Below are 26,298 nucleotides of genomic sequence, written 5' to 3'. Positions count from 1 at the left end.
ATGTTTTGTGAGTGATTGATTGTATTTGAAGAGAAGCTGCACAAAATACCTACAGCTATGTGTGCTTAGCCATTATAAGTTTAATAATAATGATGATTAAACCATTGTTTAAAAAAGGAAAGGCACCTTCTTAACAAAATGCTATTGTGTCAAAATGAGGATATATCTAGGGTAACATCACCATGCAAATGCTACAATCGCTTGCTTGTGCCATAATTTACCCACCTGTACAAGCTATCATTTGTATGATGATATGATGGACATATCATCATTTTCCTCCCTGATCACCGATGAGAAAAAGCAGTTGGAAGAACAAAAACAATGCCACCTCCCTCAAACTGAAGCCAGCTCATGGTAAAAAGCCAGAAAAAAGAATGATATGCATAGCGCTAGGTTGTATTTAGGATTTCTCATCTAGCTTGGAATATTTTTGTGATTGTGTTTGGGATTTTTCCAATTTAACTGTAGGGATTTTCATTGAAAATTTTCAGCTCATGCTCAGCTTTTTGCCTCCAGAAATTGTGTGGCGTTCTATTGCTAGAGGTTTTTAAGAAGAGATTGGACAACTATTTGTATGAAGTGGTATAGGGTTTCCTGCTTGAGAAGAGGGTTGGACTAGAAGACCTCTAAGGTCCCTCCCAACTCTATTATTCTGTTATTTTTGCTAGTGGACATGTTTGTCGAAAAAAATGCTATGAAGAACAACAGTATTTGGTATGTAGGGATCCACGTTATTCATCAATGCAGTGTGGACAACTCAGAGCATGGATATGACATATTTCTAAAAATAATGAACCCCACAACTAAGGGATTTTGATTTCATCCCAGCTGCCTTGGGTCAATATTCTCTCCCATTGATGAGATACAATCTTCTCACTAAAGCAGTGATCCAAATCTATTTCAATGAGGTGCAGAATGATGACAGGGCTTTTTCCATGCCAAGGACATGAACAGAGATTTTTTTTTTAATTGCAAATGAGCTGATAGTGCAGAAAGTCCCATGGTCAGGCTTTGAACAAAGCAACATTCTCAGATTTACTGACATTGGCTCTTGATAACCATGGAATACCTTTTACCATCTCAAGAGGCTACTTAATAGGTTTTACTGTTTTGGGTTCTGAGGGATATTAGACTAAGTAATCCTAATGATGCTATAGGTTCTTCGAAACCTTTTAAATTATTGCCTCACACATACATTACATACTGTATATAGCAACTGATTATGGACAGAGAAAGGACTGTACTTCTGAGATGTCAACGTGGAAGCCGTACACCTTCTTTTTTTAAATAAAATCTCACTAACTTCAAGAAATAAAATATTTAATTCATGATGTTATATGAGACATAACTGCTCCCATGTAATAATTCTGGAGGAAGCTTTTTGGGAATATTGTGAATATTCTCTTCTATTGGTGGATAAATATGGTTTGGTCTCAAAACAGATGGATAAATCAACCATAAATTCAACAGGGAATCTTTGAAGATAGCAGACCAAGACAAATCCAGAAAATGTTAGAGAATTTCTGGAAACTAACCATTCAGACAAATCAGCCATTGACAGACTCATAGAAGCAAAGCATAGTTACAACATTCAAAAGAGACAACACAGAGCTATAAAGGAAACAAAAATATCCAAACACAATCCCTCTATCAGCCAAACCCAGATAAACAGGGATTAACACCAGACAAACAATCAAGCAGAAAACCATACCCAATCAAGGATCGACCAAAGATAAAACCCCACTCCACCAATCCTGGCAGGGAGGGAGCAAACCCCATACTCACTAACACAAATGTTATCAAGCTGAGTAATGAAATGTCTGCAGCCAAACAACCAGGCTCAAAGAGCACCAAGGACTTCGCAATAAGAGGCTTTTATATATTAGAACCTCTTTTTTTCTAGACTAGGTAAGAAACACTTGGTTTCTCCAACAGTCAGTAGCTATTCATCATCTCATTATTATTTTTTCTCAAACTATGCTGTTTTATTTCCAGGACTAGCTTTCCTTCCTCCTTCCTTCCCTATCTTCCCTGCACATACTTTTCCAATACCCAAATGAACATCCTATGTTGATTTTCTCAGACCATTAACTCATTGGAAAAGTTCTTAAAACATAAACTGCTGTTTTCATCTTACAGTTTCTAATTCTGATTATCTTTCCCTTAGAACTAAACCTTCTGACCAATTACAACAGGTTCTTCTGAAAACACAGGTAACCATGATTGCATGTGGTAATGCCACATCTTTAGCATGTGAACAGGCTGGACATACTGCCCATATTGGCTGCAGTATATGTAAGCATAAACTGTAGCAGATGTACATGGTAATTTTCAGAACACATACGGCACAATTTGAGCTTATACCTAGAGCTTACTTGTTCATATTCATAGTCTGATATGATACTCAGTAAGAAGGATTACATCCTTCTCCATGGAAATGCATGCACAGATGCTGAGCTTCAGGCTGGGAAGGGAAGGAGAGAGGGAGGGAGAGAAAAGCACCATCCTTCTCTTGCTGATAACAATCAGTCCATGGCAAGGTGGCCGTGCCTATCATTACTATGCCACTAGAACGTGCTGGTTTTCACTGTGGCGTTGCCAGCAAGAACCACTCTAGCCATGAGTTAGTAATGGGAGGCCAGTACTCTCCCCTACAAAATCTGGGCTAAATCTGGGATGCACTGACAGTTTTATATGACTGTCTCAGTACAGAGCTATCTTAGAACACTTGCTAGGTAGCATGTCCTATAAGTAATAAGGACAATAGAGCTCGTGTCAGAGTATAAAACAGAGTGAGAACAGATCATAAGAAAGTAAATGAAATGAGTAACTTTAAGTGCAGGACCAAATCAATTCCTGAAAGGCGTACATTTTTAAAACTGCCCTTATTCAACCAGCAAAACTCCTAAATGATTACAGTAAAACTGCAATTGAGTAAACCTTTAATATTTAAACAAGTATTACGTATATGTTGTGGTTTACTAATTCAGTTGGGACAAAATATATATATGGTTGTAAGTTGATGGCTACCTGCAATTTATTTATTCATACACACACACACACACACACACACACACACACACATATAAATTAATTGCAGGTAGTCATCGACTTACAACCATACATTTAATGACTGGCCAAAGTTACAACAGCACTGAAAAAAGTGACTTATGACCAGTTTTCACACTTATGATTACCCATGGTCATGTGATCAAAATTTGGCACTCAACAACTGACATGTATTTATGAGAGTTGCACTGTCTTGAGCACATGTAATCACCATTTGTAATCTTCCCAGCTGTTTTCCAACAAGCAAAGTCAATGGGGGAATCCAGATTCATTTAACAACCACATGGTTCACTTAACAACTGCAGTGATTCACTGAAAAACTGTGGCGAAAAAGGTTGTAAGATGTGACACAATTCGCTTAACCACTGTCTTGCTTATCAATAGAAATTTTGGATTCCAATGTGGTCATAAGTTGAGGACTATCTGTATACATTCAGAACAGTGTATCAGGATTTATTTTGAGCAAGAGGTAACCTAAATGGAGAGTATCAGACACATTTCTGGGAACATAACTCTAGAATTATAACAGCATAAAGATTTCATAGTTTATAGCATATTTGAAGGACATAATAGGTAGACATGGGTTATGCCAGCAATGCCAACCTGAGTTCTGGCAAGTCCCAGAATTTCTTTGCCAGCATAAACATCTAGCCATGCTGTTTTGGAAATCTGGAAGATACCAAATTAGTGACTTCTCTCATCTGGGCATAGGTATGACAATTGGGACTAGTTGATATACCTGATAATATAGCAAAAGCAGGTGTAAATTGGAATGAAGAACTGTCTTTGCCACCCATACTTTGAGTTGTTTTGGTTGGTTTTTTTTTTACTGAATAATAAGGCCTTGGTGGCCCAGGAGGTTTTTAGGGCAAAATCAAAGTGGTATTATATTAATGTGGTTTTTATCTCAATTAATTTTTGGTTGTGCTGTATAGTTTTATATAGTTATCCATCCATTTTATATTGCTTTTATAGATGATTGTTATCAAGTTGTGAAAAAGAACTGTTAAATGCATATGGTGGTAATTCTCTAATAAGTGAGCCTTTGACCTATGATCCATTTTCCAACAGTTTTAAGTGGACAAGCTAGTCTCCCTTTTTCTTTTTCCTTTACTTCCTTAGCAACTAGATTGGAGAAGTGTTCTGACTAACTCAAAAGCTTGCTACTTTGAAATATTTCCAATGCAAAGGCATGAAATTATGATCACACAATCAGACTCATGTGAAGCAGATAATTCCAAATCTCCGTTCCATGTGAATTTCATGCCAGCTGCACCCTCAACATCTTGGCAGCAGAATGGATTATTATCGCATTTTTTTTTGTTGAAATGGTAACTGATGGACATGTGATAGGAAGAATAGCTTTCACTCCCAAAGACAGCAGGAAAACCAGCCATATTAACTGACCTTAGGTACGACTTCCTAAGATGGAAGGAGAAAGAGAGAAAGAACCAGTTATTTAAAATCTGAACAAGGAATAAAATGTTATTTTTTTTTAAAAAGGAAAATCCTCCTAATTTCTTTGAAAACATATGGGCATAAATGCTGGATGACTAGGGAGGGAAGATTTGAAAAAGCAGACAAGGAAAAAAAAATGCTGTTGGCGATGTATGTGTTCCTAATGTAAAAGAAATCAGATGAAGAGTTGAATGCTTAGGAGAAGAATGGATGGCTTTCAGGTCAGTGGTGTACTCATAGCTACAGAAAAATGTAGTTTGAAAAGGCCTTATTAGTCCAAGCTCCTGAACCCAAGATACAGTACCTTGAACAACTGAAAGATTCCCCCATCTATCTAGGTATCTTGTTCTACTGTTGGCATGTTCAAGCTTAAGCAAAGCTAGATTGGCAACGAACTGCAGGGTTTTATGTTTTATTATGTCTCAATTTAACCTATTCTCTGTGAAAAAAGTTAGATCATTCAATATTTTTAGTTTTTGATGCCTTCACTTTTTTCCCCCTGAGAGATTTATTTGTTCTTTATTCAATCCAGCAGGAGAACTTTAATACAAAAACACTATGCTGCTACATTATCCTTCTTTGTTTTTCTGGTCATCAAACAGAATTAAACCTCTTCTCATTGGATGTTTGGACAATCTGCTCTATGATGGAGATCCCTTTGAAATGATCTGGATGGAATTAATGAAGGGAAATTTTAAAGCTTTTCTTAAGACAATTTCAATAGTATTGAAGCATGCATACATATCTAGATACGTATATGATTCTTGACTAAAAGTATTTTGCTATAGGAAAAATTATATATTTTGACAAAGTTTGTATTGTTCAAATACTTTTGTTGGGGCCTAATGCTGACCTTTAGGTACAAAATCACCTAATTTATCTTCTTTGTTCTTTTTTAAAGGTCATTATTTTATGGAATAAAAGTTACATTATTGTTCAACTTGTAATATTGCATCACAACCATAAATGAGAAATTATTATATGCTTGACAACTTTTACAAATATTGGTTATGGGTTTTCTTATCGAAAGATACAAGAAATAATTATATCTAATATCTCCCCTTGCGTGAGTGGCAGTTGCTTGAAACTCTCTCCTATCACTCACATGGAACTATCCCTTCTGCCCCCCTGCTGGCCACCAAGCCAGAAAGATTGGGCACCGCTTATCTAAAGAATCATATTTTCATTTTCAAGTATAGTAACACATCAAAGTCACAAATATAGTCACTGACATGTCTGTCTTTTTAAAAGTTGTGTATTTCCTATTTTCCTAATTTTAGTGGTATAAGCATGAGTAGTTTTGGAAAGTGAACAATGTAAGTCAACAATTGAGAAATTCCAGATGCTGAAGGTAGTTTAGGAATCATTTGGCCAAAGGTCTGATTTTCTAAAGGTTTTCTTGAAGCTACTTAGGGATTGGGATGGTAAAAATAGTCCCAGTGGGGATGGTTTAATGGACAGAGTGAAGTGAGGCGGTTAAAGGTGCGTTATAAATGCAATTTGGTGTAATTGCAAATACTACACTTACTCTATTATTGGTAAAAAGAGAGACTTCCATTTCTGGTATAAATTCCATCAGCTTTAAATTTATTCCAGGAAATTATGTATTATTGAAGTATTAAAAAAAGAAGCCCTCATATTTAAATCTAGTAGCAGAAAATTATCTCCAAACAACATATGATGTTTTATGAATCAAACTCTAAAGAAGGAAAACCCATGAGATGAGAATTCAGAAAGGCAGCAAAAGAAAGCTGATTTGCTATGAAAGCTGAACAGCAATATTTTATTCAACCAGTGAGAAAATAAAAGTGCAAGTTATATCAGCATGAATGCTCCTAAAAAAAAACCTGTTGCATGTTTAATAATAATAATAATAATAATAATAATAATAATAATAATAATTACAGCCACAGAGATTCTTACCAATCCACTTAAAAAGCAAGATAGAACATATCATGAAACAAGGTAACAAGGCCTCAGAATTCAAATGCATGGCTTATCTATACGTATATATATTTAACTTTACATTTGAAAAAAAATTAGACTAAATGAATTCTATGTAAAGTTTGAAGCTTCATGGGTCATTAGAGGAGCTCTATAAACAAGAGAAGAGTCTTTGTGCCTTAGCCCCAACTCTCTAGAACATCAAATCCCTCAAGGTGAGATGCTCATCCACCCTGTTGGCCTTCTGAAAGAGCCCAAAAACCTGGGCCTGCCAACTGGCTTTTAGAGCCCAATGAGGTCATCCTGCTCTGGAAGTGTTTAGGAGATTAGGAGAAGATCCCACCTCCACCCCATTTATACATGGTCCCTTAGGACCAATTTTTTTGGTCAATCAATCAATCAATATTCTGCAGGTAATACATAGAGAACAGGATTAAAAAAAAGATTTTTTCTCTCGTCTTCCTTACAGATAATAACTGCCTAGAACCATGATGGTGAACTTGTGGTACACATGCCAGAGGTGGCATGCAGAGCCCATTCTGTGGGCATGTGCACTGCCGCTAGTGGCTCTTATGGCACACGCTGGCCAGCTAGTCGTACATGTGCACCTGGCAGCTGGTCTTTGGGTTTCCAGCACTCCAGCATGCCCAAAGACCAGCTGCATGCCGGAAACCCAAAGGCCAGGTGGCTGGCGCACACATGTGCATCGAACAGCTGGTCTTTGGGTTTCTAGTGCTCCGGCATATGCGTGTGCGGACACTTTTGGGCACTTGGTGGCCCAAAAGGTTCACCATTACTGGCCTAGAAGATGCAGTTCTGCTGTATCTTTTTCAGGTAATTTCTTTTCTACTTTTCTTAAAGGATACCATATTCATGACTAGTACTAGATCTCTGCATGGTGTTCATGACATTCTGTTCTTCATTCTGCCCTCATCTCATCTGAATAAGATTCAAAGCCCAAAATAAAGCACGTGGCTCAGGTTAGCTCTGTATGAAAGACCAGAAAATCAATCTTTTTGAAGTCCAGAATTATATGTCCTAGAATCTACTAGGCTAATATCCTGTCTACTTTCCTGAAAATAGCTATTGTATTCTCCAAGTTGTCTGTAGTAAATAGGAATCGCCCTACCTGACCAGTCAGGGCTGCTTTTGTAAGTGAAAAGCTGCTTAATGATTCAGATACAAATCACTGGGTTGTGATGTGTTATTTAGGTAGGTAACTGTGAACCCAACAGCTACTAAAAATTATTTTAATATCTGGGTAGCTTTCTTAGTCTTAGGTGTGAGACTATTTTAACTCCAAGTACCTCTAAAAAAATTAGATATCTACTTTTGACCTAAATTCATGGTCATACTGACTCTTGGTTGTCTGGAATTGTTGACTGCTACCAACAGCTCTAATAAAAATTGGCTCTAAATAAGTATCTCTTAAGCTAACAGAAATTGAAATCCTGTGTACTTATGTGAACTTCTGATTCTTGCCTTCTCTTCTCCTGGTATTTTTTTTTTTACCCTCCAAGGAAATGGGTTCAAAACAAGAGTATATGTAACTTGTCATATAACTTTCCTTTATAGGCCAGTTATTACATGTTGAGGTGCTAAGTCAATGTCAACAGGTTGGACAGCTCACAACCTTTAGTTAAGTTAAGATAATTAGATACTGATCAGCAGTGCTATTTTTTTTAACTGTTAGATGCATATTAAAATGTTTATTAAAATTTGCAAAGCACCATTGAGGGTTAGAACACCACTGGGTCATTATATAATGTAGCCTAAAGACATGAAAGTATGAGAGATTACAATATTGATCATATTTCACTTTAACATGTGCCTATCATTACCAAGGTAGTAAAACAATTAGGGAGAGAGGAAGGATCCTTACACACTATAGGATTTAAGACATCAAGTTCCATGATCTCATATTTGCTCACTCGTCAAATATTATTGTGGTGCTTTTTCCTGGCTCATGCAGGTTCATACATTATAATACTATCTTGGATATTACTGAAAGCACACCTGTATCATGAATATATTGGAGAACTGAGTATGGCATAGTAAATCGTTTACTCCATGGTATAAACTTGGAAATTACATGTGATTTCTATGTTTCAATCCAAAAGGGCTTTTGATTTGAATACTCCGAACATATAAGTAATAGATATAATTGGTTACAGCTGATTTTTAGTTTTATGATTTTATTAAAGATGATGAATCACTTTTGTTGACCATTGATCCATATTTTATGCAATTGTGAGCTACCTAGAATCTGTGACTGAGGCAGCATACTAATTTTACTAAAATAATAACAGTAGAGTAGGAGACACTCCAAGAACTATAACATGATGAGGAATTCTAAACAAGACAATTTACAAAAAGATAAATACTAATCCTAAAAATACTTAATAATAATTCAGAAAACTACTTTAATGCTTATATTTTTAAGTTAATAAATACCATAATGTGGCCAAAGCCTCAAAAATATTTTAGTGCAACTAGCTACCAAAGAAAAAGAGAATTGTATCTTTAGAGAGATCCACATTTTGGGTTCACTAAGCTAAGTTTGTTATTTGTTACATTCTGGAAAAACCAGGGGGAGGTGAAAACACTAAATGTCCCCCAAAAAGATGAAGAAAGGATAACTATTCAGACATGGAAAGTAAAGGTTAATTGCAGTTCAGGGAGTCTGGCCCTGAACACAGATTGAAATCTCGCATATATATTAGCAGATGAGGCAGCCATTCCATTGTGCAGGCTTTTCCCATAACTTTATCAGTTTAATTTGCAGTTAATTTAACATTTGCAAAGGAGGCCAAAGAAGAAAAAAAAGGCGAGTCACCTTTACATTCTCTTGGAAGTAAACTTCAGATGGATCACTACATAAGGTACATAGTAGAATATCAAGAGCAGCTAATGTTGGTTTGCATGTCTTTCTCCTAATATAGTGAAAAGAACTGAGAGCTGCTGTGGTTATTACTCTTTTCATGTTGCTACCATTACCGCGAGTGACTTGGTCAGAAATGTCCACCAAATGACGTCTGGCTGCAATTCCATACCCTTATCTGAGAAAAAAGCACCCATTTCATCAGTGGGATTTGCTTTTGAATAGGCACGGCAGGACTGGGCTGTTTGTTTGACCAAATCTCTTTTTACTTCCTTTGTAGAATTTAGGATAACATATTTCCTGTAGCTCCCTGATATATGAGGTCTGTAGGCCAAGCAGGTACCTATTCAAAAAATCCAGGATAATTCTTCCACTAAGGAACCTTGACAAAACAGGAAATCAGTCCAGACCTTGCTCCTCAAAAAACTGAGTTGGAAGCACCCCCTCCTCCACTTTTAACTATCTCCTGGTCAGGCTCCAAATATGCATATAGAACTGCTAATGTTTCAAGATATTTTCAGCAAAATTGAAAGGAACTCAAATCCAAATATCCTGCCTTTTTTTCCCCACTGTGCCAAACCTCCAAGATATGTGAACTTCACCTCCCAGAATTTCCTAACCAACATGAAATCCATTTCTCGATAGAGTTTTATTCTTCTAGAATTTAACTCAATGCATTGTTGCTTTTTAATCTCATTTTAAAAATGGGAAAACTAAGCAATATGTATACAGATAGTCATTATATCTTCCTATTATACCCTGAAACACATCCTTTCTAGCTGAAAATTGGATTATATACTTTTTGGTTTTTTTCTGCACAATCTTTTTGCAAATCAAAATGATGTAACATAATTTTTAGCCTATAAAATTCTCAGTCCTTCCACTTTCAACCAATATCTATAGATCTCATGAACGAACAATTTTGCAAGATTCAGCTATATCCCAATATATAACCTGATAATTTTTAATAATAAAGTTTTGGGTTAACAGCAGCAGAAATATAGTAAATACTATTTGCTTGGATGTAATAACATCATTTAGGAGAAGGTAGGTGCAGGAATAAAAATCTTTCAAAATTTCCCATGTCATACAATCTAATACATAGTTCCATCTCAATAATATTTTGTAAAGGAAGTTTATATTTATATACATATAAATGAGCCACACAATGTAATCCACCTTGAATTTTCTCTCATTTATCCCATAAATATAATGTTATTTAAATAAATACCATCTTCTTTAGATGTATTTTAAATAGGCCAAGGAACATAGCATATCCAATATTGCAATGAATGTTACAGTAAAACAGAGTTTACCTGTCATTATATAAAGATTTGCAGAGAAACACTGATTTTCTTAAAGAAACTGAGGCAACAAAGTATCAATAACTGAATTAATTTACTAGCAATTAGTGTGATTTTAATATGTTGCATTTTTGGCAGGGTTTTTCCCCCCTATTTTTCTTTGAGTTAACAAAATTAACAAGAGCCATACCCAAAAGTTGCATTGAAAGAACAGGATTAGAGTATTTTCATATCAAGCATTTATATACTTTACAGCTAACTATTCAAGAGCAGTAATTTCTAAGATGATAAGCTGTCAACAGTGAGGAAAGGCATTAATAGATTAGATTGGAGGGATTGCTAACCCTTATGATGAATTAAAGTTGGTGAGTGCCACCAGCTTCACATTCCAGTGCAGTTGGGAAATAAAAAAGTAATATTTGCTGGACTGTATTCTCAAATGGAAACCCGTTCTATGTTAGCAAATAATGCAGGAAAGACCAATGAGGATATTTACAGATGCAGGCTTTCATAAGCTAAAGTAAAAGATTGTTTAGAGGAATAGAAAATCATATATAATAAAATCACTTATTCAAGAGAAATGTATCCTGATTTTTATTAATAAACAGGAGATCTGTGCTGCAAAGCACAAACAGATATTTTGATGTTTTTCTTCATATTTAAAATATAGAATGTAGTGGTTCTTTTCTTTGCAAACTTCTTTTTTACTGACAGTAGAATAAACAACATTACTGTGAAAAATTATCTCAGCTTTTCAGGAACATGTGTTCCTTTGTTTAAGGCATCTTTCTCCAAATAGTTTCTCAGATGAAATGAGATTAAAATATCCAGAAATCCCAAAGTTTGGTCATGTTGGTTGGGGTTCTGAAATTTGTAGTCCTAATACTTCTGGAAGAAACCAGATGGAAGAAAGCTAAATAAATCTTCTAGAATGACTATGTCTGTCTATCTGTCTTTGCATTAAAAGAATATATAACATATATTTTAAAAGCAGATTCCAATGTCAATCATCTTTCTTTAGTTTACTATTCCTAAATTACTAATAATGAATAATTCTCAAGATCCAAATTTGTGTATAATTTTCTCCATATCTGTAAAATATTATATAATCTACTAAATATTTCTGAATTTTAATATAGGATCTGGGACTTTTGTCTATATCTATAGGTGTATATTTTGTGTATGTGTTACAGATAACACGTGTTATTACATTTATTTTTAGATTGCTATTCCATAATAACTTCCAGCTTTTCACAAAAGATAATGATAATATCCTTATTTTCTCACAACGTTCTGTAATCAGACCTTTTTTTCACATGGAGGCCATTCACTGTGGCTCTGTGCAGTAGTTAAGTGCACACAACCTAGCAGAGCAATTTTAAGAAAACCTCCTGAAAGCAGGCATATTGTGAGGAATTATTCCTTAGAAAATAACAACTATACTTAACAATATATATTTTATATGACTGATATGAAAGAAATGGTGCAGAAGCAAAAAAACAACACACTTCTAAAACAGAAGCCCCTCTTGACTCTAAAAATTTAGCCTTGTCTGTGTTAATGCACAATTGCACATGCTTATTTGTTTAGAAAGAATAAATTTCATGATCTATATACCTACCAATAATCATTTTCCTGAACACAGATGACTATTAAGAATTTAGCTATTGTTGGCTAAATTCTGACTAGCTATTTCTTCACTAGGCATTCATTCAACTTTCTGCCCATTTTGAGATTATACAGGCTGTCCTAGTCAATGGATTCCTTTTTTCTAGGTTGTTCATTTTTTAATTGTTCAATCAGCTTTAAACATGGTTTTTTTTTTAGAACTGAACAATGGAAGGAAATGGAGAGCTGCAATAAGCAATGAGCATCATTTTGTTTCATACCTTTGCTGCATTTTATTCTGTAGACCTACATATACTGTTAAATCTTATCTCTATATATTGCAATCATCCATACCTGTGTGCTCATATTTGTGTCGCAGAAGGGAACTGCTTTTCTGGAATGTCTTGTCACATAAGTCACATGCGTACATGCCACTTTCTGTCTTCTTGATCTTCTTTCGGGACAAGCAGGAGTCAGAGTCTGTCATGTCATCAAGACCTGACATGTAATCTGGTGTTCCATCAAGCAATTCTCCCTGTGAAACAACCACATGTTTTGTAAAAAATCACTGTTTCCATTTTTCTTTTTCTTATGTTCTTATCACATGTTACTCGCAGCCTATCTTTATAACTGGTTCACAGTTGCAACTTTTTCAAAATGTGGAACCATATCCTAAAGAACACATTTCTTGGGAAAACTCTGCAAGCCTATTTGTACATTCTGTTAAATGCCAGTGCTCCATAAATGTATCACAGTTCTGCTGATGATGATCTTAAAGATGGAATGGCAGAATTTTTTTTAAAGAAAAAAAATCCTCTTTTGATTGCAAATCCCAGCAGCAACCTTTATAGTTGTTTCAGAAGATCAAGAGATTCTTCCAAACAATTTGAAAGGTGACATTGAAGGTTAGAAGAAGAAAGAATGAATTCCTTCAAGGAAAAGATTACCTAAGTTGTGCCCTTTACAAATAGACCAGTACCTTCACATTCATAGAAGGACATGCTTGGATCAAACTAGATATACTTTGCTTGTCTCCTGAATCTGAATACACTGTATATAACACGGGGCTTCCAAAGAATCATATTTTTCTTATAATATTTAGAAATACTTGGTTACAATATGGTGGTGACATTGTATTAGATATTTATTTCCTGCTGTCTCTTCCTACCTTTAAAGTTTGTAAATGGGTATATATAAACCAATATTGTGATATCACAAAGAAGATAATAATATTACAAAGAAGAGTGAAGAATCTAACAAGATACATAGGCCTACATCACTGAAGAGTTTCATTTTCAAGTGGCAGCTAGGCTCTATTGACTTTCCCATAGGCTGGCATGCAATCGCTCTCTCCCTGTAGTGAACTAGAAGGATATGGCAATAACGGTATAGTAGCTAAGATAGCAGTGCGGTCAAATGCCAAGAGTAATTTGAGATTCTAGTGTCTGATATTATGAAATGGTATGTCTTTGCCGTGGGAGAGAACAGAAAATCATTATCAGAGACCATCTGTAACTGACAAATCAAAAACAGTCAATTCCACGTATTTCTTTGGGATTTATTCCTGTGAAAAGTGACAATGATCAAAATATAATGTAATACTTTGTCGTACGACCACAGATATCAACACTGAATGAGCACCTTTTGGAGATGAGAATTGGGAGAGAAGAAGGAAATGCAAGTAACTCATTTTTCTTGTTCCTTATCCTCCATTCCTTCGTTTTCAGAGACAGACAAGCAAGATCACAGATTTCTATTCTTTTGAACATGTTCTGGTTCAAAGAACAAATCAATGAGTTCACAAGAGGGCTACAAAGATACGAGGGGACAGTAATTGTGATTCCTCTACATCTCACTCTATAGCAATTCTGAAATATACAAAGCAGACAAAATAATATATTTCAGAACGTACCAGGGTCATATTTTACATGGACTATACCTTGAATTCTGGTATTCAGATTGCTATGAGAAACCTGGAGAGCAAGGTTTTCAAAATAATTGTGCATGTAAGGCCGCCTTCAATAAGTAATAAACAATATTTCATTTTTTTATATCCTACTCTCAAACTTTTTGAAATTAAAACGAGCATTACTACCACTACACATCTATGGCTTTAACATCATTTATCTTTCAGGGGTAATTTTTCAAAGTAACTGGAATTATGGAATGCCAGAGTGGATCCGAATCTTATAAAAGATGCAAACTTTAACTTTACATTTGTGTTAAATCCTAGAGATACAGTCTTCGGGTTATTGTCAATATCCTGAAAAATTAACAGATAGGTCCATATATCAAGTGAAGCTTAAATTTGTGTTTCTGAAACAGTTCTACTAGTGAGATAAAGTAATATGTATATAACTGCTCAAGAAGGAAAACAAACAGGTTTAAGCTTCATTTCACATATGGACCTGTCTGTTAATTTTTCAGGATATTGACATTAACTTCATAGCATGACTTTTAGCTTTGCAGATAGTATTTTATTTTGCAAAAAAGCTTTGAGCGTGAGTTTTAAAATATAAACTCATGCCATATTTGTGTATATGTGGTGTGTGTGTATACACACATGCATGGACATGCACACACAAGTTAGAACTACATTAGTGGTGGATTGCTGCGAGTACAGCCCGGTTCAGCCATATTGGTAGTGGCCGGGAGCAGCTGAGAGCATACCTGTATGGTGGCTTGTTTGGCCCGCCCGCCAGCGCTCTATAGACTGTTTTTATGCCAAAAGGCATACTGCACATGTGTGCACAGTGTGCGGTCCCTGCATGCACCCCAACAAGTAGCTGGGTGTCACAGGGGCAGTCGATTGCACATGCATGCGCAGCGCACATTACACATGTGTACAGCGCATGTCATGCTTGTGCATGGACAGACCACAATCAGCGTACTGGTAGCAACACTAAGAGCAACCCACCACTGAGCTACATAGATTATTTTGCACATGTGCATACACATACACACTGTAAAAGTTAAAACACGTTTAACTGAATTTTACATTTAGGTACAAAATATTATTATGCAATCCATTTACATGTATGTCTTCCTTCTAAAGGCCTTGAGCTACAATTTTATATTTAATTTTGTAATTTGAAATTGGGAATATTAATAACACTTTTTATCAATGCACTGTCTATGTTAAAACAGCCTTCAGCATTAAGCAGTAATGAATGTGGATCAGTGAATTATTAAATTTCTTTATATTTATTTTGTCTTGATCCAAAGAGAGTACAAAATTGCATGATAACATACATTTCCATTTGCTATCAGACAGTTCAGTTTCTTGTACAAATTTATATCAGAGTATATTAAATAACCTTAAACACATTTGAAAAGAGGGCAGATATACTATAAATTGGAATAGTGAAAACATTCCATTGTGCTACTTATGTTCCTATTGTCCAAAGAGAGATTATGGTCTATAACATTAAGATATATCTGATTTTTACATTTGAAAATAGAAAACATATTTAGTGGTATGTCAAAGTATTAATGGAACCTAATGGATTTTATAGGAAAGTCTGTCTGTTTGTCTGTCTGCTTATGTAACAATATACCATACCTCCTACCTATGAAAGAATTTCATTTGATCAAAATACCATATTTCTACATTTGCTATTTCTAAACAATTAAAAACAATGTTCACGGATACAGTGTATGCTTGTTCTGAATGCCCTGGGTTAGTTTTCATCATCTGAAGTTAAAGACAGATCTTGTAGTAGATAATGGGGAAGCTTCCTACTTGAAACCTAGATAGTAGCTATTAAAGTAGAGGAAGTAGATGTGATCTATGAGCCAGTTTCCTATTACTACCTAGAGTTTATAAAACAACATCCTAATTGAAGATTTAATCTTTTTTGAAGATGGCAAATTATTAGATCCTTCTGTGTAAATGAAGACAATGACAGATGTTCCTTAAATACTGGAATTTGTTTAGAGTCTTTTCCAAAAGGTCCGTGGGACAGGATGAGTGGGTGGCACAGAGATATGTGAAAAATGGAATAGGTGAGATGAAAGTAAGTCTGGTTTGAGGATCTTCATAAACCTTTTAATAGCTTTATAAAGATTAGTCAGAACCCATTATAAAGAGCTTATTGCTGTATTATCATTGCCACATAATTCTCTGAGAAATTCTAAGGACCGTGGTGAACACTTTACCAATGAAGCCATAGAATGGGGGTTTGGGGGGGCAGGGATAGGTTGGGGGCAAGGTGTCACTCAGGGTTATATTTATTTTACATAGAGAAATATTATTTCTCTCAGCAGCCTTTTCTTTGCCACTACAAGCTTACTAGGAAAAGCTTTCCTGCGTATGAATTCTTAATAATAAGAATCTTAATCATTCTTATAAGTTTCATTTCTCTCTTTAAACCATCTACTCATTAAAAACAAACTAAATGAGTCACAAAATTTTAGAATGAGGTTTCATTAACTATTGTGCAGTCATGAAATAAGTCATAGCCTTACCTGAAATCCTTGCTTCCGCTGGTACTTTCGTCTTTGCTGCATGTCAGCAAAGGTAGCTGCTCCAGTTGGGTATGTATAGGCCATATGTGGTAGGAAGCTCATTTGATCTATTCCAGGATATGGTCGTAGGCCAGGGATGCTGGTCTGAACTGGAGGCATAAAAGTGGCTGGGGGAAATGCGCTCTGTGGTGGAAGTGTGGTATATAAAGGTTTGGCACTAAAAGGGTTCATAGCAAATAATGGATTAGTGCTTTTATCCAAACTGTTTGAATTAGAAAATTCTTTCTTGATAAAAGTCAAGTTCAGCGGCTCATCTGAGGTTTCAGATGACGAAGAAACACTGTTGTGGTCTACATTTACACTATTGGATTTTGTTTTGTTCTTTGTAGCTATAATATTTTTGGGTTCCTTCATTAGTTTTGGTAAAGACAAGTCCAAAGGCTCCGCCTGAAGCTCCTCAGAGGAGAAACTGTTTGGAGTGTAAGAACTACTGTGGGAGTTTTTAGAAGATGTGGAAGAAAGATTTAATGGTGAAGGAGTATTGCTCCTAGAGTGGTCCAATTTCTCAACTGGTTTAATATTGGTAAAGTGAGTAGGTTTTGTTAGCCTGAGAGGAGTATCACAGTTAGTAACACTATTATGAAGTTCAGCGATAGATGGTGATGTTATAGAGTCCACAGGCTTTATAGGAGATCTGGCTGACAAAGAGTCTTTAATGGGAGTGTTGTTGGTGGCAGCCAGCACCACCTTGACATTGCCCCTTTCCAGAGGTGGCGACCTGGAAATTGTGTGTTGGTAGACTTTTCGTTGTTCAAACCATTCCTTCACAAATTCCTGAGGAAGGCCAACAGCAATGGAAATTTTCAGTAGTTCATCAGAAGTTGGCTCCATATTCATAGCAAAATACGCTTTAAGTACAGACATGTGGTCCTTGTATGGGTTGATAGGGCTAGGCATTCCTTTCTCAGAAAGTACAGATGATAGGAGGAGAGCTTGCTTATCAACAAACATACCCGGTTTACTAGGAGCCATATTTTCATGAGGTTGGAGGACTGCCTTGATTTCTTCATTCATCTTACAGAGGTACCGTTCATGTTGATGCAAGGGAATGGGTCCAGGAAAACTTTCTTTACAGAATTGGCATGAAAATGGAGTGGGTATATTGTGGTTTTCTATCATTTTATCTTCGGTCACCAAATCTATTAGGGTGCGTAGCTTTTCTTTCTTAAGGTTGTTGAGCTGCCTCCTTGAATCCGTAGTCAAACTTTGGAGACAAGCTTTGGCTTCATTAACTTTTTCTAACGTATAATCAATAATACTTTTAGTGGCACCATTATGGCTGACTACTGGAAGACCCACAGGTGGAATACCAGGAGAAGTAATGCCTTGTTCCTCTGGTTGAGAACATGGCTCCTTCATATGGTAACCTTTCAGTTTGGAAATTTCTTCAGGGCTGCAGTCCATTTTCTGCCTAGAAACGGTGTTGTCTACAATCTGCAGGACCTTCTGCACTTCACTTAAATTGCTCCCAATTGCTGGGAATCCAAGTAATTGTGCTTCCATTCCCACCCCTAAGTGCTGCATTGGACTTTGTGTAGAGGTATGGACTCCTATTGGACTGGTTGCACCGAGTCTGCCGTTCATGAATGGATTAGCACCAGCAAAGCCGTGAGTTGTCATCAGAACTTTGTACTCATTGAAATCTAGTGGTTCTGTTTTTATTTTAAGTAGGCCTGACTGCTCAGACATACTAAGTGGTTTTCCATTTTCCAGCTTGTTCCTCAGCTGTGTAATGGCTGAATTAGTAGGTGAGGAAGATACAGAATTAGGAGAAGAACCCGTCTTGATATTGTTTCTCATTCGACCATTTACAGAGATTAAACCAATACATTTCTTGCTGCTGATGTGTGAACTGTATGAACCAGAATGGGAGAAACGCTTCTTGCAATTGGGACATTCATATGGTTTTTCACCTGCAATGAATTTTTTAAGATTAAATTTTAGTAAGTCACAAACTCAAATGGTTTTTAGATTTCTGTTGCGGCGGCTAGGTTATGGCAAGCTAGCAAAGTTTGTGCATTTCATCTTATATTTTCTTCCTTCCTACCTTTCAAATTATGTCTAAGCCTCTCCAAGTGGAAATAATTATCTAAAATATTTAATTTTCTGGTAGTCCTAATTTTGATTGTTGCTAACAATTGGGTGTGTTTTTAAAAGGGAATAAAGCTTCTCCTGCAATGTACTTATGCAAATAAGTTTGTAAAAGCTAAATATAATAATCTTTGTAATACCTAAATAGAGTGGGCAGGATATAATTTTGCAAGGCTTTTTTTAAAAAGAGCACAGGCAACATGCAGTTTGAATGAATTTACTTTACAAGTTCTCTGTTTGAATAACTCAGCACTGAATTTTCTAGAAATTATTTTACCCTACGCAAATGAGTTTGTGACTGTTAGCTGTATCACATTCTACCACTATAAGTATGTTCACTTGCCCTTTTTTCCCCTCATACAACATCCTAAATTGAAACAAAATACAAATTCTGCCTGAGAACAAGTTATGGATATTTATTTGGCTTTTAATTGTTGATACTTCCAGATGATCTACTGGAAAAAGATCAAAGAGTAGTATCTCTCCCAAGCAAACACAGTTTCTTACTCATCCCTAATCTCTCATCTAAAACCTTCAATTATTGAATCTTTATTATTATAAAAGTTCATTTAGTTGAGGGAGATTTTATTTTTTACATTTATAAACAAATCTCACACACTTTCCTGCTTCCTCTCTCTCATCCTGTCCTTTCTCTTTTTCAGATGATGGTTTCCAAAAGTGGATAGGAAGGCATCAATGATGGCCTTTCAAAAGAGAATTAGAAATCACGGCTTAATTGGGAAACAAATTATATTTCATGTAAGCCACAGTTTGGGGAATTTAGTTGTAAGAGAGAACAATGGTCTTATAGTGAATCAGACACTACAGGAAATTGCAAAAGATAAGGAAATAGAAGGGAAGGAAGCAAAATGGGACTTCATTTTCTGTCATTCTGGAATGAGTTCAATAATTCAGAATTTGGAGGCTGACTATTTTTGGGAGCCCATGGAGAACATAGGATCCTTCTACACAATACAGAACTTTTCAATGCCCATTGTCTTGAGCTTTGCACAATGCATCAAGGGTCACTGTTCAAAAGTTGTAAGGCTAGGATCTGTTTTAAGAGAGGGGACCTGGAAGATTAATGGGGACCAAGAGGTATTTCCCTGTCAAATGCCCCCTCCATAAAAGGCCCAAAGAAACACAGAAGATGCAAAATAGCAGCTGATAGACCATTTGCAGTTTGTTTATTATTTATTATGAAATTTATTCACTGCCCATCTTGTGTAAAATGATTCTGGACAGTATACAGCATGGGTTTTGCATCACTGACCTACAACAATGTTAATTTTTCCACTTACTTTTTATATACTATTATGTAACATTGGACACAAGAGAGATACAGAATGAAAAATGCTATCTTTAGCATATACCACAAAAAACATCCATGTGATATCCCAGAACTAGAAACTTTTTAAAGCGGAGGGTGGGTGGGGTGCAGGAAACATTGGGGAGACCTAGAATCAACTCATCTGTATGTGCTGCACAAAGTCTCTAGACAGATTTCCTCCCACTTTGTCCTGCCTCCTTAAAATCTCCTAATTATCTCAAGTTTTTCTTAGCCAAAGCAGCAACGCAGCAATTATATTTCCCCTTTCATTATTCAGCACCATTGCCTAATAAATAATAACTATCAATGTCAATCAAACTTGATGGAAAAAGTACTATAAAACTCACATAATCTATGTTTTCTCAGGAACTATTACAGTCTGCACAATGTGAAAATGTGGTACCATTTGCTCTTCAAATACAACTTTTAAGTATACTTTAATGGCTTATGTGCCTGCACATAAGAAAAATATCTACTATAGCCTGTTTTGTTGGTAAGAGCCTTCAGGATCTCAGAACCTTTAAGAAATATATGGACCACGTTTACATAATATGTTGAATTACCAACCAACCAGTCATATTTTCATTTAGTATGTTTTATCAGTCAATCTTGTTAATTTATAGGTCAGTAAATTGTGTTTGAAAAATTTCTGATAATTGAGCAAATCACAATTGCTTAACTATAGGTAGGTATGTTATATGAACACAGCCATAGTCAAATGCACCTCAACAAATAAAACTAATACCGCATTAAAAAATATGAGCATTAAAATAGAGCTCTGCAAGATTCACTTAAAGTTTCATTTTTAAAGTTAAAGAATATTTCTCCTTAACTATGATTCCTATGCAGATTATTAAAATAAGTGTAATGATCCAGCAGAGTTAAGTGATTTTAAATCCCAGTTAAAATGAAGGAGTAATCTCTAATTGTCATTCTATGAAAAAAGGTTATAGAAGTCTTGGCTATCATTAGGGTAGCAGTTTCTACTTTTAAATATAAGCAAATAAGAGTTTCCCATGACTCCTATATTCAGAAAACTGTTTTTGCTTAAGCAAAGCGTAATGAGAATAATCCAGGATCAAATTACGATCACAGATCCAAGTATATTTCAACTTGTAGTTTAAACACAAGTTAAACACAGTTCCTGAAGTTTTGGCATCATAAGTAAACTTGTGAGAGAAAGAGAAAAAGAAAGGAGAAATGTCAGCACAATATATTCTCATAGTGAGATATGGTGGTTTGTATTTATGTCTGAATTAAAATATTTGCTTTAATGGGCAATGAAAAATCATTGGGACTTAGAAGTTCTTAATTTTGGATTAAAATTTCCCAGGACTGATTTACTTTTTCTAAAGCAACATTCACTGCTTGATTTTTATATACTTATTAGTAAATTATTAGTGTATTAAATATTAACAAAATCTGCTTTCTAAGGAATTACAATGTACAATAAAGCTTGAGTCTATAAACTATCACACTGAAGGGTTGGTGTTTTTTTTTGCAGCATATATTTACCTATAGAAGTATGGTCAAAGACCACCTTAGAATGAAGTCAGTCCTTGTGACAACATATCAAAATAAATATGGGGCAATAATATGGAAATGGATCGTCACTGCCTGATTTCCTGTTGCTCTCTCCTCCAGTATAAACATGTTCTATAGATGGGCTGTCAAATTCGCAGCCCATGGGCCAGATGCATCACGCGCTGGCCATGCCCACATGGTTTAGCGAAGGGGGAAAATTTGTGATACATCACGTGACAATGCTGTGACGATGCAAGTTTGACACCCCTGTTCTATAGGAATCAATGAAATTTACTGCTAAGTAGGCTTCTCTGTAGACTGGAAACGTGTAACAATTGCAATGGAAAGCTGGAATTCTGAGCTTTATGAGTACTTTTTGACTAGGGAAAAGTTCATTTAGATTTTCATATACTGAAAAATTCAAATAGTGCCATTTTTCCCATTGTTCTGTGACATAATGTAAAACATACAGGAGATCAAAGAAATAACTAGTTTTATTTTTTTAAAAAACATAGTTGCATTGAATGGACACCAGTTTGGAAAGTTGCAGCCAATCTTTGATACCTGATAAAGAGATATCAAAGTTTGCTTTGCTTACATAATCACTTTTTTAATTTGGAAAAATAATTTACAGCTGCTGCATTCTTTTAAGGGTATAATGATTGAAAAAATCCTATGGTACAAACATCATCCACTGAAAATTTGAATCACTTATAAAAGGCTGCTTTCACTTGCTGGACTCTGTTAGGTGGGTTGTTTGATATATAATTAGGGTGGTATCAATTAATAAAACATGATTTAAGGGCAAAAAAAAACCCTTCCCAGTTTTTTGTTATTGGTTTACCCTAGTGTAACAGTAGGTGAAATAGAGATGAAATACTCGCTTTGTTCGTAGTTTCCTGGCTTACTCCTGGTTTGTTTGTATCTAACAACTTTATAGAAATATGAAGCAAAAATAATTAAAAAGGGAGGGAAAGAAACTAGGAACTGGCCACACAAGCCATGATAAATTGATAATCATGCTTATCTATAAGACTGAACTGCTCAAGAAACTGTGCTTAAAACAAATATGCCTCAGTGTGAGATATGAATTCAACCTAGCTTTTACATCACCTTAAGCATATCAAGTGTCTTCATATATAACATTAAGCCAAAAGAAAGCAAATTATAGTATGTGTTTGTTGGAATAAGTCAATATCCTGTTTATTGGGCTTCCTAGCTGCTCTAAATTACTAATGTAAAAAAATAATAATAAAAGGGGAAAAAGGCATCCATGGAAATTAGATCTTGATGGTTTTCAAGGAAATCCAGCATGATATTATACTGTTAGGTGGAGAATATTACTAATGTTCATTTCTAGGGTTTCTCACTTTGGGCCTAAAATTTGAAAAATTGAAAACAGCTAAAGATGATGGACAAACAAATAAGAGAATCAATATTTCTCAAAGAGGCAATGAAAATGTAGAGATGGAGGCAGGCATATTTCCTGAACTGTATGGAAAATGAGGCTGAATCAAAAAGCGTTTATGGAATATCGAACGATGTTAAATAAAGTTGCAGAAATCTTAACCCGTCCTTCTTGTTAAGAGTCAATTCATGAAACGAAATGCAAATGAGGGCCCAGCACCTCAAAGACTTACCGCTATGGATTCGCAGGTGTTCCTTCAGATGGTGCTTATACTTGAAGGCCTTGCCACACTCGGTACACTTGAACTTACGGTTGCCCGCTCCTTGGGTCAGCATTTGGTGCTAGGAGAGGTAAGACGCCAGCATGAATTTTATGCAAATAAAATTGGCTGAGAGTGTGTGCATAATGATATATAAAGGGGGAGGGAATGAAAAGGACAGAGGGATAGAGGATCGCATTTGGAGGAGGAAAAAAAATTATTTAAGCAGCTTTGTATTTATTTGTCCAAGTAGAAGCTCTGCACGGATGTTTGTTTGCTTCATTGGTGCTGCCATAAAAATCAAAAGGCTGGCAGCAAACTTGAAGCCAATTTGAATGCATTTTCAGCATTTGCCTTGGAATTATATTAAGACATGCAACATTGGGAAAAATGGATTTTTAATTTTTAAGAAGAAACTAAGGTTTGTTACATTGCTAGCACACTGTAACTATGTATAATTTTTCATAATTGCAGCTTAAAAACTGTTCCTCTGAAACCCTTTCTCGTGCCTCTGAATCATTCACCATTGTGATTACATGCAAGATTTATTCGTTATCAAATGCAAAGGGTGCTCACAGCTGAGGGAGGGGGCTGAATCCAACAATTAACCTCTCTTTCTTTCTTTCTTTCTTTCTTTCTTTCTTTCTTTCTTTCTTTCTTTCTTTCTCTCTACCTCCCCCCCCCCCTTTTGCAATGCAAAATAACCAGGACAAAACAGGAGGGAAGAAGTTGGCAGAAAGAACAAGTTAAAAAAGCAGCATAAAGATAGAATCAAACACAGCTGACCTTTCTGAACAAGTGAGAAAAGTGCTGTGACTTTGAATTCTGACCAAGAAAAAAAAGAAAGAAAGAAAAAAAGCTACAGTCATCTAGTCTGGATGTTCAAGGTAGGAGGTCAGCCTTCTCCCCCACCCACCGCCACCACACACACACCCCATACCAAACAGCAATGACACAAAAGACTATTGCAGAAAAGACAGCCCAGAAACGGTATGACAACTGCTAGGGTGTGCTGAATCTTCCCACATTCCTAGTGAGACAGATGGTGTTACATGGGACACAGGGAGGGTTGTTCAAACAGCAGCAACCTTCAAAGATCAAGCAGAGCCCAGCCCGCCGAGCCCCATTGAGGGACCAGTGCTCATATGTTGCTGAGTTGCATAAACAAACAGCAACAGCTGCTTTGTCTCCCCCCACAGCCCTCGGAGGACTACTATAAACTTTAGTTGTGCCACTGTTAATATGATACAATCATTTTAATTTACTAATTGTAAATGCCATGAGCAAATGAGGGGACTTTTCAACACCAAAGCTACCATTCGTAATGCGCCAACACAATCACACTCTCACATGTGAAATGTAAGGCAGTTAGAGGGGATAAACATCCAGCCATTTTCCTCCTAATGTTTTCATAGTTAGAAGCAACAGAATCGGAAGGAGAAAAAGCAATGCCATTTTAATATTTTGTCACGAAGGTGGCAAAGTAACAGATTAATACCTTCTTAACTCTTTAAAAGGAAATATTATGCTAAATTCTGCTCCAATGGTAAGTTTACTGATTGCAGAAATAAAATGAGAGATAAGAACCAATCATCAAACTGTTTGATTAGAAGGTAAATTTGATGCAAATAACACTAAATAAAAATGTATTTTAGTTGGAGATTACTGCTAAAATATACTAGTATATTTTCTTTTCTTTAGAAATATAGAAATAAACTGTATGATTGGGCACAGTACACACTAATGGGATTTGTATTATAATACATCATACTGTAGCTAAAATTTTAAGAAGCAGATCTCAAAAATTCACATTTGGTATGTGAAGAACTTTCTAAAATAGCACTTTTTAGTAACTTCTTTATTAATATAATAAAGTTGAATAATAAATTCAAATCGGTTTCTACCTGATTAAATGCAATGCATATCTCATAATGGAATCATGTTGATTAATAGCAGATATGATCCTGTGATGTATACATTTCAGATGTTGACTAAGAATGTCATCATTCATTGTTAAAACAATCATAATGCATACAGCATATCTATGCCACAAAATTTACTCAATGTCCTAAACTTTGGGGAAACATACACATGAGGCTTAATAAAAAGTTAGGAATGATTAAAAAAATAAGGTTAGAAGATTCTTGAGACATGTTTGAGATCACATGGGGTAAAAAAAGCATAGTAAAACTAGGTGAAAAATAGGATTAAAATTGCTGATGTTTAATAATTGTATAATTAAAATGCCACAATTTCATTCACATTTTAAGGAACAGGAAAAAAATGAAACTAAAGTCAAGTTTAAGTGCAAATAAAATTTCCAAATTAGAAATTAACACACTCATTCGATCGTGAACATAAGACTATTAAATCATATTAGAAGAGACCATCAAAAAATCATTTAGACTTCAATTAAAGCTATTACCATTAAAAGATCTGCATCTTCAAAATGCCATGAAAAATTAATAATGATTGCCAATCAAAGCAATATCATTTCTCTAAGGGGTTATTATAGAAAGAAATCACTTAAAGTCACCCCCCCTCCCCACCTGATCTGTCCCTGGCTTGTGCGTCACCATATGCCGCTCAAGCTGGGTGCGGTAGGCAAACGTGTAGTTGCAGAGAGGACAGGGAAAGTTTTCCTCGTTCTTCTCATGGCGATACTTGATGTGCTCCTTCAGGGAGGTCAAACGCTTGTATCCCCGGTCACAGTAGGGGCAGGTCAGCAGTTGGGCAAAAGCATCTGGAGTTCCAGGTGGCAGGTCTTTAACCAAGAGACATAAGAGAGAGAAGCCAGCTGAAAGGTCAGTAAATCAATGGCAGCTAATGGGCTTATTGCCCACTGCAGGATGGATTGATAAAAATCACTCCAATCTGTCTACACTAGAGACCCAT

At 35.7% G+C, this 26,298-nt stretch overlaps 1 protein-coding gene across 5 annotated transcripts in view; it reads right to left on the bottom strand.

Annotated features, from left to right (window-relative positions):
• Positions 1-26,298, bottom strand: part of ZEB2 (zinc finger E-box binding homeobox 2) — a 171,370-nt gene that overhangs the window by 4,074 nt on the left and 140,998 nt on the right. For all 5 annotated transcript variants that reach the window (XM_032216202.1, XM_032216184.1, XM_032216176.1 and 2 more), the window contains exons 6-9: positions 25,953-26,167; positions 23,377-23,485; positions 16,732-18,704; positions 12,619-12,799 (exon numbers count right to left, since the gene is read on the bottom strand). In XM_032216202.1, the coding sequence (XP_032072093.1) occupies positions 12,619-12,799; positions 16,732-18,704; positions 23,377-23,485; positions 25,953-26,167 (2,478 nt within the window). The remainder of the gene's footprint in view (positions 1-12,618; positions 12,800-16,731; positions 18,705-23,376; positions 23,486-25,952; positions 26,168-26,298) is intronic.

This window comes from Thamnophis elegans, chromosome 1, assembly GCF_009769535.1.
Source record: "Thamnophis elegans isolate rThaEle1 chromosome 1, rThaEle1.pri, whole genome shotgun sequence".
Lineage (NCBI taxonomy): Eukaryota > Metazoa > Chordata > Lepidosauria > Squamata > Colubridae > Thamnophis > Thamnophis elegans.
Note: the sequence above shows the minus strand (reverse complement) of the source record. Positions and strands in the feature narration are given on the sequence as shown.